The following is a 14,969-nucleotide window of genomic DNA, read 5'->3' on the forward strand; positions in this document are numbered from 1 at the left end:
TGCAAACCTACAATGAATTGAATTGATAGTCCCATCTAATATATCTCAGTTTTGTGAAGTAAAACAGAGTCAACATTATTAAGATTCAAGGTAAGAAGCTCCATTAGATTTAAATTATAGGTGTGTGTGTTTAGATGCTGGCATGGCTGTGTAATTGAGAAGTTCACTTCATAACCATATGGTATTGGATTGGTCCCTCGATGTGGCACCTTGAGCGTCTTGTACTATAGCCTTGGGCCATGTGTACCTTGTTGAGGAATTTTGTGAACAGAAGCTGAAGGAAAGTTATTGTGTGTTTATGATGCCAGCTTGGAAAACAGGCATTAAATGATGATGATGATGATGATGATATATATATATATATATAAATTTAGGGAAAAGAACCAAGGTTCATGAACTCATCGATGAAAATCCCCTATCACATATAGAAAAATTATTAAGTAAAAGCACAATAAATGAGTATAATATAATACAAAGTAAATATCATCTTTATCTTATGATATTTACTTTGTATTATATTATACTCATTTATTGTGCTTTTAATTGTTAATTTTTCTATATGTGATAGTGGATTTTCATCGATGAGTTCATGAACCTTGGTTCTTTTCCCTAAATTTATATATATTTTACTCTGAAAATTTAATTTTAATTTTTAATAAATTGATTTTAATTGAGTTTTTACCTGTAATTTTGGATTTTTTCCCTAATATTATTATTATTATTATTATATATATATATATATATATATATATATATATATATATATATATGGTGCAAGAAGTATTTAATTATCAGTACATTCCTCTCTTCAAACCAATTAAAAATTTCTTTTTCTTACTTTTAGATTTCCCACAGCAGATAAAATACTGATACAAGAAATGAAGAAGATATGCAGTCGTTGTGGCCATATTTGTAGAACACTGATTTAGACTTTGGCAACTTTCTACATGTTGCAGGAGCTTTTGAATGGAAAGTTCAGATGGAATCAGAAGCTTATTACAGGTATGTTTCAACTGTATCAAAGAAATAAGAAACACATCACTGTAATTCATCCAACAGGTTCCAAATATTGTCAATGAGGACCATTGCCAAAACAACTTCAGATATTGGAGTGGACTATCAGAACTGTGGCATACCAGCCTCCTCATACGTATCCTCCTTCATTGGACACTAAACTCCGCTTGCGAAGACCTGTTTAGGCAATCAAAATCGAATTAAATTCGACGACTGGCACCCATGGTCCAGTAATTTGATGCCTCTGTAATTATTTCTGTCTAGGGAATCACCCTTACCTTTGTAGCAGTTGAGTATAATTCTGCCACACCAATCATTGGGTACAACTCCCTTCTAGACAACTTGATTAACTATACAGGTGACCAGGTATCTTAAGCATCTCAGCAGTGCTTCCCGATTGCTTTATCAGTTTGGATACTTGGCCCCTCTGTTGGGCCCTCCTTCTCCCATGCATTCTCTACATTTAGCAACCTCTCATAGTGGCACTTTCAAGCCTCCTTCTTTGCAGAATTACTGACTGCAAGTGAGCCATCATCCATGTGAACCCATTTCTCTCCTACCATGACATGTTTCCTCCGACACGCCTGTCTTGCACATTATTTACATTTGACAGATATTTGTCCTCATCTTGTTTGTTGTTAACACAACATTTCGGCTGATATACCCTCCAGCCTTCATTAAGTGTCTTGGGGAAATTTCGAACCTGGGTTCTCATTCCTAAGGTATTTTTCAATGTTGTTGTTATTATTATTATTCAGGTCACTGCCTGGAATTGAACTTGGAATCTTGGGGTTAGTAGCCCATGCTCTTAACCACTACGCCATATGCCTAATATTCTCCTATCCTTCCTTAATACCAGTTCCCATATGCTGTTCATATCTGCACTCGGTCTGCTCAGGTTGTTGTGTCCTAGCATATGTGCTGCTGCTTTTAGTTTTCGTATTTTCCAGTAGTATTCTCTGTCTATTATTTTAACTTCATCCCACAGGGGGAGGTGGTCTCCACTTTTCCACACATGATCAGCTGTACCCGATTTATCAATATCTCCCTGTGTCACAACTTTGCGATGTTCCTCTACCCTTATTTTGAGGGGGCGGCATGTTTCGCCTTTGTATAACCTACCTCAGTTGCATGGGATGGAGTACACGCAGTTCTTGGTCATATTCTCTTCTATTGGTGGTTTTACTAGAAGGAGATATTTGCAAAGTGTTGTATTACTTTTGAATACTGTCCTGATGTCATATGGGCCGCAATATCTTGTCGGAGAGGCCTTTCACATCGGGCAGACAGACTGGACAGTTTATCAGTTTCATCCTCTCTTTTCTTCATAATTGGAGTGGAGAGTGGGATAAAGTTAAAATAATAGACACTACTGGAAAATATGAAAACTAAATGAAGCAACACATATACAAGGACACAACAACCTCCTAAGCAGACCGAGTGCAGATATGAACAGCATATGGGAACCGGTATTAAGGAAGGATAGGAGAATATTAGACCTTTTGTTGTCTGTTGAAATAATTCCGAAAGTAAAAAGAAAAGAAAAGAAAAACCCTGAAAAACATTTTTATTTTTATTTTTGAAATTCTCTTTTTTTTTTCTTTTCTCAGACCAACTATGAAAAATGGGGAAAACACTTTTTTTTTTGACTCTTTGTTGGCATCGTGTGTTACAACAGAGATGTTTGAGAAAATGTACAATGATGGTATGAGGAGGAGGAAGAGGATCAGATCAGAAAACAAAAACAAAAAATATAAATAAACAAAAACAAGTTAACTCTTCCAATACTAAGGGTTAAAATATTTAAATAATTTAGTAAAATTAAGTTCATTAAAAAAAAAAAAAAAATGTTCATAAAGGTTTTTTTTCTCCATGATGAAAATAGAATTAAACAAGTTTCTTTGCCTCAAAGAAACTCTTTAAGTGTCTCATCTGCCAGAACCCTGTTATAATAAGGATAATGGTTTGAGCAATAGACCACCATAAAACTCTCTGATTGGTGCTTTCACTGGTCATTCGGAACCTTTCTTCACGAAACTGCAATTAGAAGAAGGAAAGAAAAATTTAACCCTTTAGCATTCACATTATTCTGTCAAAAGTAATGTTTGTTTATTCACATTGTTTTGTATTAGTCATGTATTATGTTGTAGCTTTGAGGTTTTGAAGAGGTAACTGCTAATTTTAGAATGATATTGTAAAGTTGATATAAGAGTCCAGATATGGCCAGTTTGAATATAAAACAGGTAGAATATTGTGGCTAGATATGGGTGGTTTAAATGCTAAAGGGTTAATTCATGACAAACCAGGAAGCAAGTATCTATTTCAGCCAGTAGACTGTGGCCACAGCCATAAGTTTGTGGTGTGCGTCGCAGAGGAAGGTACATAACTCTTGTCTGACATCATCAACATCGTTTAACGTCCGCATTCCATGCTAGCATGGGTTGGACGATTTGACTGAGGACTGGTGAACCAGATGGCTACACCAGGCTCCAATCTGATTTAGCAGAGTTTCTACAGCTGGACACCCTTCCTAACGCCAACCACTCCAAGAGTGTAGTGGGTGCTTTTACGTGCCAATAAAATAAATTTCACTCTGACCCAACAATGCAGTTCACCGTGGCCCTTGATGAATTAGAAAGAATTTTACACATACATAAAAAGAAAAAGCAGTAGTAAAGAAGCTTACTTTGCAAATATCTGATTTTGGGTTCAGTCCCACTGTATGGCACCTTGGGCAAGTGTCTACTAAAACCACAGACCAACCAAAGCCTTGTGAATGAATTTGATAGACAGAAACTATGATAAGTAGTAGTAGTTTGTTTACAGCCTTGTAACTTGGTGGTTTGGCTGAAATGACTGATTGAATAAGAACTGGGATGGATTCATTTGACGGAATACTTTAAGGTGGTGCCACAGTTGGTTTTTTGGCTCTGAGTACAGAGAGACCCAACTGAAAACTGCAAAGTATTTTATTCCATGTTCAGATAGTTCTAGCAATCCACTGGAGAATATACCAGAATAATTTTCTACCATCAGCACAAGGCTTGAAACTTTTTCTTTTATTATTGTGGAGTGGGGAAAGGATGAAAGACACAGCTGGTCTTGGCAAGATTTGGATTCAGTATTTAAAGCAGTGGTTCTCGATAATTTTTTTTCACCTGTATTTTAGTATTTTACCCTGATGGACTTCCATAGCCTCTCGATGTTTAAAAACTACATTTATAGATACTTCTTTCCAAAATTCCTATTTTCGCTTTCATACATTAACCCTTTCATTACCAACCCGGCTGAAACCGGCTCTGGCTTTGAGTACAAATGTTGTTTTCAAAAGTTTTGAATTAAAATCTTCCACCAAACCTTAGTCATAATTTATGTTCCTAACACTAACAATGATAACTAAGTTATTTTACTAAATTCTTTGTTATATTTAAAGTAATTGAAAGAAACACAGAGTATCTCAAAATAAATACAGTAACGAAAGGGTTAACTTGTATAGGCTGAACTGTGTAAAAGAAAGAAACTTAGTTGTTTCTTGAATGAATCAAACAAGTGCAAGAGAGATACCAAGACACTCTTTGGTTTGGTACTCAGTCCTGAGTTAAACAGAAAAGAGACTCACACTAGAGCCAATCATACAAGATACTCACCCGTTGGTAATTTTGTTCTTTAGTAACCTGTTCCACTTGATCCAACAATTGCCGAATTCGTAGTTCCAGTTCACTCAACTTATCTTTTGTTTGAATTTGTGTATAATCAATAGCATGTTCACCAACCTGGATGTCAAGATGGACCCTCTGAAAAGACACAACAAACTTGTCAGTATGCCAGTATTTTAAGAACAGAATTGGTTTTTTGGGGGTTTGTTTTTTGTTTGTTTTTTCCCCATAATAGGAAGTGGAGACAAGAAAAAGAAGAAGAAACAAAAACAACAAAGAATAAAAAAATAAAAGAAAATTGGTAGGACTTACCAACTGACCACTGGAAAACCAAGCAGAGGAATTGGAGTGAAGACATACTAAATGTTCACCTGCTAAATGAGATGTGAATGTAAACCTGCCTTCAGCAGCATAAGTCTGAAACAAGGGAAACACATTTACATTATACATACATTATATACACTAATACACTATCTATCTAATATACACACACACAAAACACACTGGTACAATGCCAACCACTAATTTTCTGTTTGAACACTAATGGTCCAGAACTTCATATTATGTGCACAAATGTACAGGTATCTGTATTTCAGTTAATTATTTAAGTAAATTTAATATTTAATTTAGAGTGTGTTGACCAAGGTAACCAACCCTAGTTTGGAAAAATCAATAACTTAGAGAAGATTTGGAACCAAAGGTTCCAAATATATTCAACATTGTACCTGTGTGTGTATATGTATGTATACATTTATATTCACAATTATTTAAATGAAAATTTGTTTTTGTCTCTTTGTGTAAAAATATTACAATAATTCCCTTAGTATTATTGAGCATTTTCACCCATCTTTTGTTTATGCATACATGCATGCATACACACAAACATAAAATGTTCAAAGATAAAGATTCATTCAGTTGCTACTAAGAGTTTATTGCTACATGGAATCTTTCAAGTAATAAAAAAATATAACAGAACTTGCAGGACCTGACAAGGGTTTTGGGGAATGTTAAGCACAGAATACGATGAATTAGCAATTTTTAAAGGTCAGCTTTGGTCAAGTAATAACAGCTGGAGTATGGGCAGTGGAGGATTGATGAGCTGTTGATGGGTAGATGGGGGATATCTATGTAGAAATGACCAGTCTGTTTCTCATTCATAACAGATGAGAAAGAGAGAGACTACTGTCTGAGAAACAGTGGTAGTTAAGTATATGATGCAGTAATAATACATCATATATTCTCTATAAAGAGAAGAAATTACTACAGTATCTTGTTGTTATGTATCTATAGTCAATGGTTTGTTTGGAATAGGGTTTATGGTCATCTATTCTGCTGCTAGAATTTGCCCAGAGAAATTTGTTCATATGTCTACACACAGACAGAATTTCAAGTTTTTGCTTAATCAGATGCATTGGAATGTTATACCTCTCAGCCAGACATAAAATGCATCTCTTGCTTCCTACAGAGTATTGAGGTTGAGACTTCAAATACCCCTTCAGTTTCTAAATGTATTGAGATAAAAGGTAGAGTTAATTACATTTCTAGATCTGAATGACTGAGTGAATTGTATATGTCTGGTGGGAATACACTTTCCATGATCCCTACTAAGTCTTTTCAGTATCACAAACATTTAATCACTATAAACAGCAAGAGGCTGCAAATCCCTCATCTGTACTTTACAACAGCAGAGCCAGTTTTATACATATTGCCCATGGGACACTAGATGCTACTGTTAAAGGGATAAGATCCACCAAACTCTTGGTTAAATATCTGGTTTCCAAATCAACCTAGCCATCTACACTATCTTAGATTGTTAATAAATCACTAATTAAACAGCAGGAACATCATCATCATTTAACGCCCGTTGTCCATAGCATGGGTTGGACGGTTTGACTGGGCTGGCACACTGGAAGGCTGCACCAGACTCCAGTCTGATTTGGTATGGTTTTTCTACAGCTGGATGCCCTTCCTAATGTCAACCATTCCGAGAGTGTAATGGGTGCTTTTACGTGCCACTGGCATGGGTGCCATTTGCATGACACCAGGGTAAGTTTTACATGCCATCAGCAGGTTTCTTTAGCATTGCAAGGCCTTGGGTATAATGCCCTAATCCTTTTGAGTTTTACCCTCTGCCAAAACATCTTGAAACCAATAATATCTCTAGAACATCTTCAACACCACAAAGCAGTTCATGATAACAACAATCACATAATGACAAGAATCAAAATTTTGTATATGTGTGCAATCAGGAAGTGGTGTTGTTGCTTAACAAACCTATAACCAAAGACTTTCTAGTCATGATCATCATGTTTTTCTGTATATTCAATGTGTCCTTCCATTCTTTAGATAATATGGTATCTGAAAGTTGGCTGCTAGTTCTAGCAGATATAGTGTCCACCTAGAGGCTCACTTGTCTGGTGTTTGTAGTAGTAGTTAAAAAGTCTAAGTTTTAGAAGATACTTTATAATATACAAACAGGTTTCTTTTACTTGCTTAATAAATGATTTAGAATATATTAAGTTAGTGCAATGTTTATCAGGGCTGAGGGATGGGCCATGAAGACTGAAGGTTGGAAACACAAATTGCCATGTTTAATAAAAATCAAGACAGTTTCCAAATTTTCAAACTTCTCAAACACAAGGGTGAAAAAACAATGATATGGAAGTATGCCAATTTGAGGAGGACCCTGCTATTTTTCTGTTTGAAAACCACTGAATAAGAGTTGATATATCCAATGCAAAGAACATCAAAAAATTAATTGCAAGACAAAGTCAACAAACAATACTCTTTTGTTTCATTATTTTGGTAAGACAATTCTTAACATGTTTTAGTGTTATTACAACCTCATCAGCAAAGCATAGCCTCTATTTACCTGTATTTGCTGAAGCAGAGATGAGAAAAATCATTAAATAAATGTACAAGAGTGTACAATGGTTGACACAGAAAACTAAAAACTGTTTAATGAATAAATTACTCAAAGAAAATACCAGCATAAAAGCAGACAACAAAAAAGAAATCACAACACAATGATTAACATATTCAAATTCAGGGCACATTAAAAAGATAACTAGAAAATATTAGGAACATGCACTCATACAACCCTTGTTCTTGACCCTTCACTGCTCAAGTCCTAATTTCAACTGACCTCTAGTCGACATGTCATATGTCTAGTCTACAAGTCTGCTGTTCCAATTATAGTAGATTTATCACTTCCAGTTTTGAATTTCACATTGATGTAATAATGCTTGAATAATTTTTATTATTATAAGTACAGCATGGTTGTGTGGTTATGAAGTTTGTTTAGTAACAATGAGATGTTGGGTTCAAATCACACATTGCACAGCAAGTGTCTTTCTAACACAGCCTCCAGTTGAGCAAGACCTTGTGAGTCTCAAATTTAGTAGACAGAAATATTGTGGAAAAAGCTCATCATTCTTTTGAATGTGAATGTGTGTGGTTGCAAAAGCCTCTATCAAGAGTGACAATTTATGCTTGAGATTATCCCTTGTCTCTCTTGTAATGAACCAGTGGATGATCTGCTTGAAAACCTTTAATCTTTTATCTTTCACTTGTTTCAGTCATTTGACTGTGACTATGCTGGGGACCTGAATTAAAGAATCTTTAGTCAAATGAATCAACCCCCAGCACTAATTTTTTTTTAAAACCTGGTACGTATTCTATCAGGTCTCGTTTGTCAAACTGTTAAGTCACAGGGACATAAACACACCAACACCAGTGGTCAAGCAGTGATGGGGGGACAAACACATAGACACAAAGATACACACACACGATGGGTTTCTTTCAGTTTCCGTCTACCAAATCCACTCACAAGGCTTTGGTCAGCCTGAGGCTATAGTAGACAACATTTGCCCAAGGTGCCATGCAGAGGGACTGAGCCCAGAACCATGTGTTTGGGGAGCAAACTTCTTACCACATAGCTACACCTGCACCATTGATCACAAAGTGTGATATAAAGTGAACACCACCAAAAATCCACCCCGAGAGAGAGAAGCTACAATGTGATGTCCATATCCACATTCTCATAAACAACAACCATTTTAAATAAAAGGGAACTTTTATGGTCATATGAACTAGTGGAAATAATAGCCAAGTGTCCTTCACTTTACACTCCCACCATTTTGAAAAAGACTGGATGGTTTATCTTTGATTATAAATTTACTGGATCAGGGCTGATGGACTAATGAGTATTTCAAGTTACAATATCTAATGACCTTTTCTTTTTAAAATCAGTAGTATGATTTAAGAGAGATTTGGCTGCTATTTCTAACATGTAGAGGCTCCCTTGTATTCCCTGGTATCACTCTCTATCCACAAACAATAACCACACACTTTGTTTTATACCCAAACGACACTCGTCTAATATTGTGCTGGATAAGATGACAGATATCTAAGATAAGTTAAGCTTGTGGGTTACTTAGATTCACATGGGCCACATATCTGACAAAGAAAAACATCTAGAAATTCTCTTTCATTCTTTTAATAGCAGCTGGGTTGTATATAGTAAAAACAGTTTTCTCTTTTTTTCTCTTTCAGAATATGAAAACACCAACAAGTAAGTAACACCAGCCGACATTTTCAAAGGAAACTCACTCAATGTCACTTCTCAATTTATGACAATAATTTAGAATAGAGAAGTTGTCCATTGTACTTCTTACGTGTCCAAATGTTGTGTTTGTATTTGTTATGGGGCTGTGCATTGCTCACTAGAATTTAATAAAGTAATTGCAACAAATACGCAAATATATATATACCTTGTTAATTTCACATGACTTGCTTGTTATTAGTTATATTTTGTCTTTTGTTTGCTTCACTTATTGAACTGCAGCCAAGCTGGAGTACCACCTTGAAGGGTTTAGTTGAATAAATCAACCCAGTCCTTATGTTTAAGCCTCAAACTTATGCTATCAGTTTCTCTTGCCAAACCACTAGATCATGGGGATGTAAACAAACCAGCACCAGTTGTTGCATGCTGGCAGAGGACAACACACAACTTGTAATTGGTCAAGGATAGCTTATTTTCACATTTACTGCTAACCTCTATATCTAAAGGTTATTCCTCTATCCACTAATTAGAACCTGGTAGAAATTCCCTCTCCCAATTTTATCCATATACAGATGGGGGGAGACTGGATGCTAGCCTGCTTGTCTTGCAAATGTTATGTGTGGTCTTGATGGATGGCATGATGGACTGAGACAAATCTAAGCAAGCTTGACTAAATGGAGCCTAGCGAGTTGGAAGTCTTTTGACACAGCCACAAATTATCACAGCAATATACAAATTAACAACAACATTAAATTAATTATCACAGCAAGACAGAAAATAGCACAACAATAAATTTACACAGCCACAAATTATCACAGCAATATACAAATTAACAACAACATTAAATTAATTATCACAGCAAGACAGAAAATAGCACAACAATAAATTTACACAGCAACAATTAGCACAGTAACAAACAAACACAAACTAATTACCACAGTAACATAACACATCAATAAACAATAAATTAACATAAATTATAAAATATATTAACATAGCATTAAATTAGCACATTAATTAACTAATTAGTACATTAAACAAAATAGGAAACTTCAATATAAAATTTTTTAGAGAGTGTGTATGTGTGAGATAGGGGTAGGTTAATAAATCTGGGCTGGTTCCTAGGCAATCTTGTAAATGCTGGTTAACACAGCATGTGTGGGCAGGCAGTTTATCCTAAAGAAAACTGTCCATACAGACTGAAATTCCAGGGGTAATATGTTGCACAGTATATTAGGTCGGAGAGTGAGATTTATGGCATTGCATTTGATACTTTGGTTGCATTTGTGTAACACTATAATGGAGTATACAATGTAGACCATTTTGCATTTCCTCAGACAAAGTTTCTAAAGAATTACTTTAGAAATTTTGAAGAGATGCATGTGGTCTACATTAACATGTAATATTACAAATTGATTTATATTCATGTTAAAAGCACTTGTGCTGGCGTCACATAAAAAAAGTATCCAGTACACTTTGTAAAGTGGTTGGCTGTAGAAACCATGCCAAAGTAGATGACTGGAGCCTGGTGTAGCTCTGCAGCCTACCAGTTCCAGTTAAACTATCCAACCCATGCCAGCATTAAAAAAAAAAATGGGTGTTAAATGATGATGATGATCATTCATGAAATGTATATTCCATTTAGTGCTGAAATGATCCTAGCTCAAGAAATAAACGTAAACCATAAATTTCAGTCAACACATACTATATATGTGTATATATATATATATATATATTTACATACATACATACACATGTGTGTGTGTGTACATACACACAATGGTAAACAAGACATACATTGATAGATTAGCATTGTCTATTGTCTAACATGTTAACTGTTCAGACTACCACTGCTATTACTACTACTACTACTATTACTACTACTACTACTACTACTACTACTACTACTACTACTACTACTACTACTACTTTTATCTAAGTTATCAGAACATCTTATTAAAAAAAAAAAACTAGAATTAAAGAATTTGTTTTTACGAAACCAAATTAATTAATTAAAATAGATTGTGCAAAAAAAAAAAAAAGACAAAATTATCATTTAAAAATACAATTCAAAAATTAACAAAAAGGAAGAAAACGACTGTTTCAATGCAGGTGAATCGTTACTGAGTAGTTTTTGTTGTCAGCTCTGATGAAGCAGACTTAATTAGTAAGTATCAGTGTTGTGGACTTAATTCATTACCACCTCATTTAACACCTCCACCTGGCCCTTGGGTACCTTTTGTAGAATCTGCACTTGGAAGCAGGTCCCAAATTTGAGGCTATTTTGCTACCTAGAACCATGCACTGTTTATTATTGTAGTAACCAGGGAGCCAATGATAGATTCTTCTTCCCTTTCACCCTAGACTAGTCTTGAAACCCTACAAAAGGATGAGCACCACCCTTCCTCCTCTGACTAAATCGCTAGCTTTTTTTTATCTTTTACTTGTTTCAGTCAGTTGGACTGTGACCATGCTGGGGCACCATCTTGAAGGGTTTTAATCAAACATGTTAACCCCAGTACTTGTGTTCTTTTTTTAAAGTTTGGTATCTATTCTACTTCTCTCTTTTACTAAACTCCTAAGCTATGGGAACATATATAAACACCAGTTGTCAAGCAATGGAGGAGACAGACACAAACACAAAGACACATACATATACATACAAACACACACATATATATATGTATATACACATCTAAAGGCTTCTTTCAGTTTCTGTCTATTAAATCCACTCTCAAGGCTTTGATCAGCCTGAGGCTATAGTAGAAGACACCTAACTAAAATGCCATGTCGTGGGACTGAAGAAACCGTGTGGTTGGGAAGCAAACTTCTTACCACACAGCCATGCCAATAAAGAAAAAATAAAGCCCTCTCCTTTCATTAGATTCGATCTCCTTACCATTTCTGCTACTTCAGCTGTAATATCTCCCCTCAACTGCCTGAATAACCCCCATCACTGTTGGTTGTTGATATAGTTCCCACTTCTATCCATTTGCTCAGTTTAATCACTCCTTGCATCTCTTTCATTTAAGCCAACACACACGCATTCATCATCCAAGTTGTGCAACCTTTGTAGGCTCTGCTTACTTTGAACTGTGTCCACTCTAACCACATTAACTCAATGTGAACAATAACACACTTCATGGCTCAAATTGAGCCAAGTTATTATCAGCTTAGTTTGCATAGCTCTGCTTGAGCAGCAGTGGTCAATCAGGGTTTGAAACAATAGAACTTACAACTTAACATATAAGGGATATTTTCCACTAATAATAATAATGATGATGATCGCTTCTGCCATGAGTACAAAACCTCAAAGTAAGGTACAAGGGTTAAAGTAGCCCAAATGACTGGTGCAGCTGCTGTGTTCATGTGTAAGCCCAGCCTGCTAGAAATAGCAGCCAAACACCTCCTGTATCCACACCCTCCCAACTTAGGAAAAAGAATAAATGGATGGGGATGGTCATGATTGAATATCTTTGATCATAGGTCTGCTAGATCAGGACTGACCTGGGGCTAAAAAACAACAACAACAACAACAACAATAAATCTGAAAAATTTGAAATGTTCTTTTAAAGTTGAGAAAGAGTTTGTGTCTTGTTTCTTTGTTTATTCTCAAGGTGAGTTCTTAAAATTCAATATGTTGGAACTAAGAAATCAAAAGTAGTTCTTGACTTTAAGAGTTCATTCATTATAAATCATTGCTCATTAACCCTTTAGCATTCAAATTCCTCTGTCAGATGTGATGCTTATTTATTCGCATTATTTTGAATTAATCATGCATTATCTCACAGCTTCAATACTTGGACGATATAATTGTATATTTTTAGAATGACATTTTAAGGTAAGTGTGATAAGCCAGATCTGGCTAGTATGAAGACAAAGCAGATAGAACATTTGGGCTGGATATGGCTGGCTTAATTGTTAAAGGGTTAATAATGATTTTGTGCAGCAGGAGGTTTTTCCCAGAGCAAAGGAAAACAGTTCAAGATGTCTCATTAACTGCTTGCTGAATGAGAACACTGAATTGAGTCAAATATGGTGGTGCCAATTTTTGCTCGAACAATTAGGCCTTTGGTTTAGATGACAACTGCATATTCATCTGCTTGGACACTGCATTGGGAGGGAAGGAGGGACAAGGAAGGTAGCACACACTGAAGTATGTCAAATTTTGAAAAATTAAATTTTGCAATTTTGCAACAGAAAATTCTTGTGAGGAATTCAAAAAGCAAGAACTACTTGTAATTGATAAGAATTTAAAAGTTAAATAACATTAGGCATTATGAATATAGGTCACAGGTAAAATATCTCTAGCTCAAAGAATGATCACAAGACTGATTCCATGAGAAAGTATCTGCCATTCCCTTCGTCTTCTCAAATTCAGTCTTACAAACCTTTCTTTAACTGTACTATTTCATCTCCACAAGATACTTTGTCAGTCCTTTATTGCTAGCAAGATAGTCTGGGTGAATTTGTTACCCTTTTTGGTCTCATATTACTTCTAAGTTTTATTGTCACCAACATGGACTTGGCGTTAGGAAGGGCATCCAGCTGTAGAAACTCTGCCAAATCAGATTGGAGCCTGGTGTCGCCTCCTGGTCCACCAGTCCTCAGTCAAATCCTCCAACCCATGCTAGCATGGAAAGCAGACGTTAAACGACAACGATGATGATGATGATGATGGAATTGTTTTAATCACTTTGGTTTTAGGTTAAGATTTTTCTTTTGTTTCATCTTTCCAAACCGGCTTCGGATGGATCAGCCTGCAAGTCCATAAACACAGAATCTCAGTGAAGGTATTTAGCTATTTACCCTTGTCGTCTCCAGGTGAGTATGAAAGCTAACATTTGCCCCATATTTCATTAACATCAAAGATACATGCTAACTACCACAATGCTCAATAATACCCCAATTTCATCAAATAAGGGAGCATAGACATGTGATTGAATGATGATGAATTTTGTTTCACAATCGTGTGGTCTCTAGATTTATCCTACACAGCTCTACTTTGGGCAGTGCCTTCTACCATAGTCCTTGTTAGGTGGAGTGTACCTGCAATTCAAAGGGCCAATTCCTGTCACAGTATCATGCTGAACCTGCCAAATATTAAGGGTACAATTGTCTGTGGAATATGGAATCTCTTACAATAAGTAGGGGATAGTTCTATTGAGTAAAGAGCAGGAATGTACCTCACTAACATTACCTTCAGAGATCCATCACTACAAACTAAATCAGAATGTACAACCAACAGTAAGACAGGGGGAAAGTGACAGAGGGAGAAGATAAACTACTTCAGGTCTAATACTGTTCCTGAATATCAATGTTTAACCCTGAATAAAGAACACATGACATAACATTTTACCACTCAAACTGAAAGAATTAAGTGAAGAAAATTGTAGAAACATCAGAAGAATATGGATGGCAGCTAGGAACTAATTTTTTATTATTGAGCATACATTTGTAAATTTACTGAGGTTGGCCTTAAAATATACACAACAAAAGATAGCAGAAGATATAGTGAGGATTAACAACATTAGTCTTCTTTTGGAAGTATTTAAGCCAACAAAAAACTGTCACCTCCCTCCTCTGCCCCTAATGTATCACAGTTGCCAGTATAAGCAGATAATAATAATAGTTTCATATTTTGGCACAAGGTTGGCAATTTTGTGGGAGCAGGGTAAGTTGATTACATCAACCCCAGTGCTCAATTGGTACTTATTTTACTGACTCTGAAAGGA

At 35.7% G+C, this 14,969-nt stretch overlaps 1 protein-coding gene and 1 long non-coding RNA gene across 3 annotated transcripts in view; one reads left to right on the top strand and one right to left on the bottom strand.

Annotated features, from left to right (window-relative positions):
- LOC106881184 (uncharacterized) overlaps window positions 1-9,437 on the top strand; it is a 9,552-nt gene extending 115 nt beyond the window's left edge. The window contains exons 1-3 of the long non-coding RNA XR_001410824.3: window positions 1-90; window positions 845-1,002; window positions 9,225-9,437. The exon at window positions 1-90 is cut by the window's left edge and continues 115 nt beyond it. This is a non-coding gene — a long non-coding RNA (uncharacterized LOC106881184). The remainder of the gene's footprint in view (window positions 91-844; window positions 1,003-9,224) is intronic.
- LOC106881183 (transmembrane emp24 domain-containing protein eca) overlaps window positions 2,575-14,969 on the bottom strand; it is a 23,730-nt gene continuing 11,335 nt past the window's right edge. For both annotated transcript variants that reach the window (XM_014931473.3, XM_014931474.3), the window contains exons 3-5: window positions 4,983-5,087; window positions 4,662-4,808; window positions 2,575-3,051 (exon numbers count right to left, since the gene is read on the bottom strand). In XM_014931473.3, the coding sequence (XP_014786959.1) occupies window positions 2,902-3,051; window positions 4,662-4,808; window positions 4,983-5,087 (402 nt within the window). In that variant the 3' untranslated portion in view covers window positions 2,575-2,901. The remainder of the gene's footprint in view (window positions 3,052-4,661; window positions 4,809-4,982; window positions 5,088-14,969) is intronic.

The sequence above is a fragment of the Octopus bimaculoides genome, chromosome 22 (genome assembly GCF_046866305.1).
Source record: "Octopus bimaculoides isolate indiv1 chromosome 22, ASM4686630v1, whole genome shotgun sequence".
Taxonomy (NCBI): Eukaryota; Metazoa; Mollusca; class Cephalopoda; order Octopoda; family Octopodidae; genus Octopus; species Octopus bimaculoides.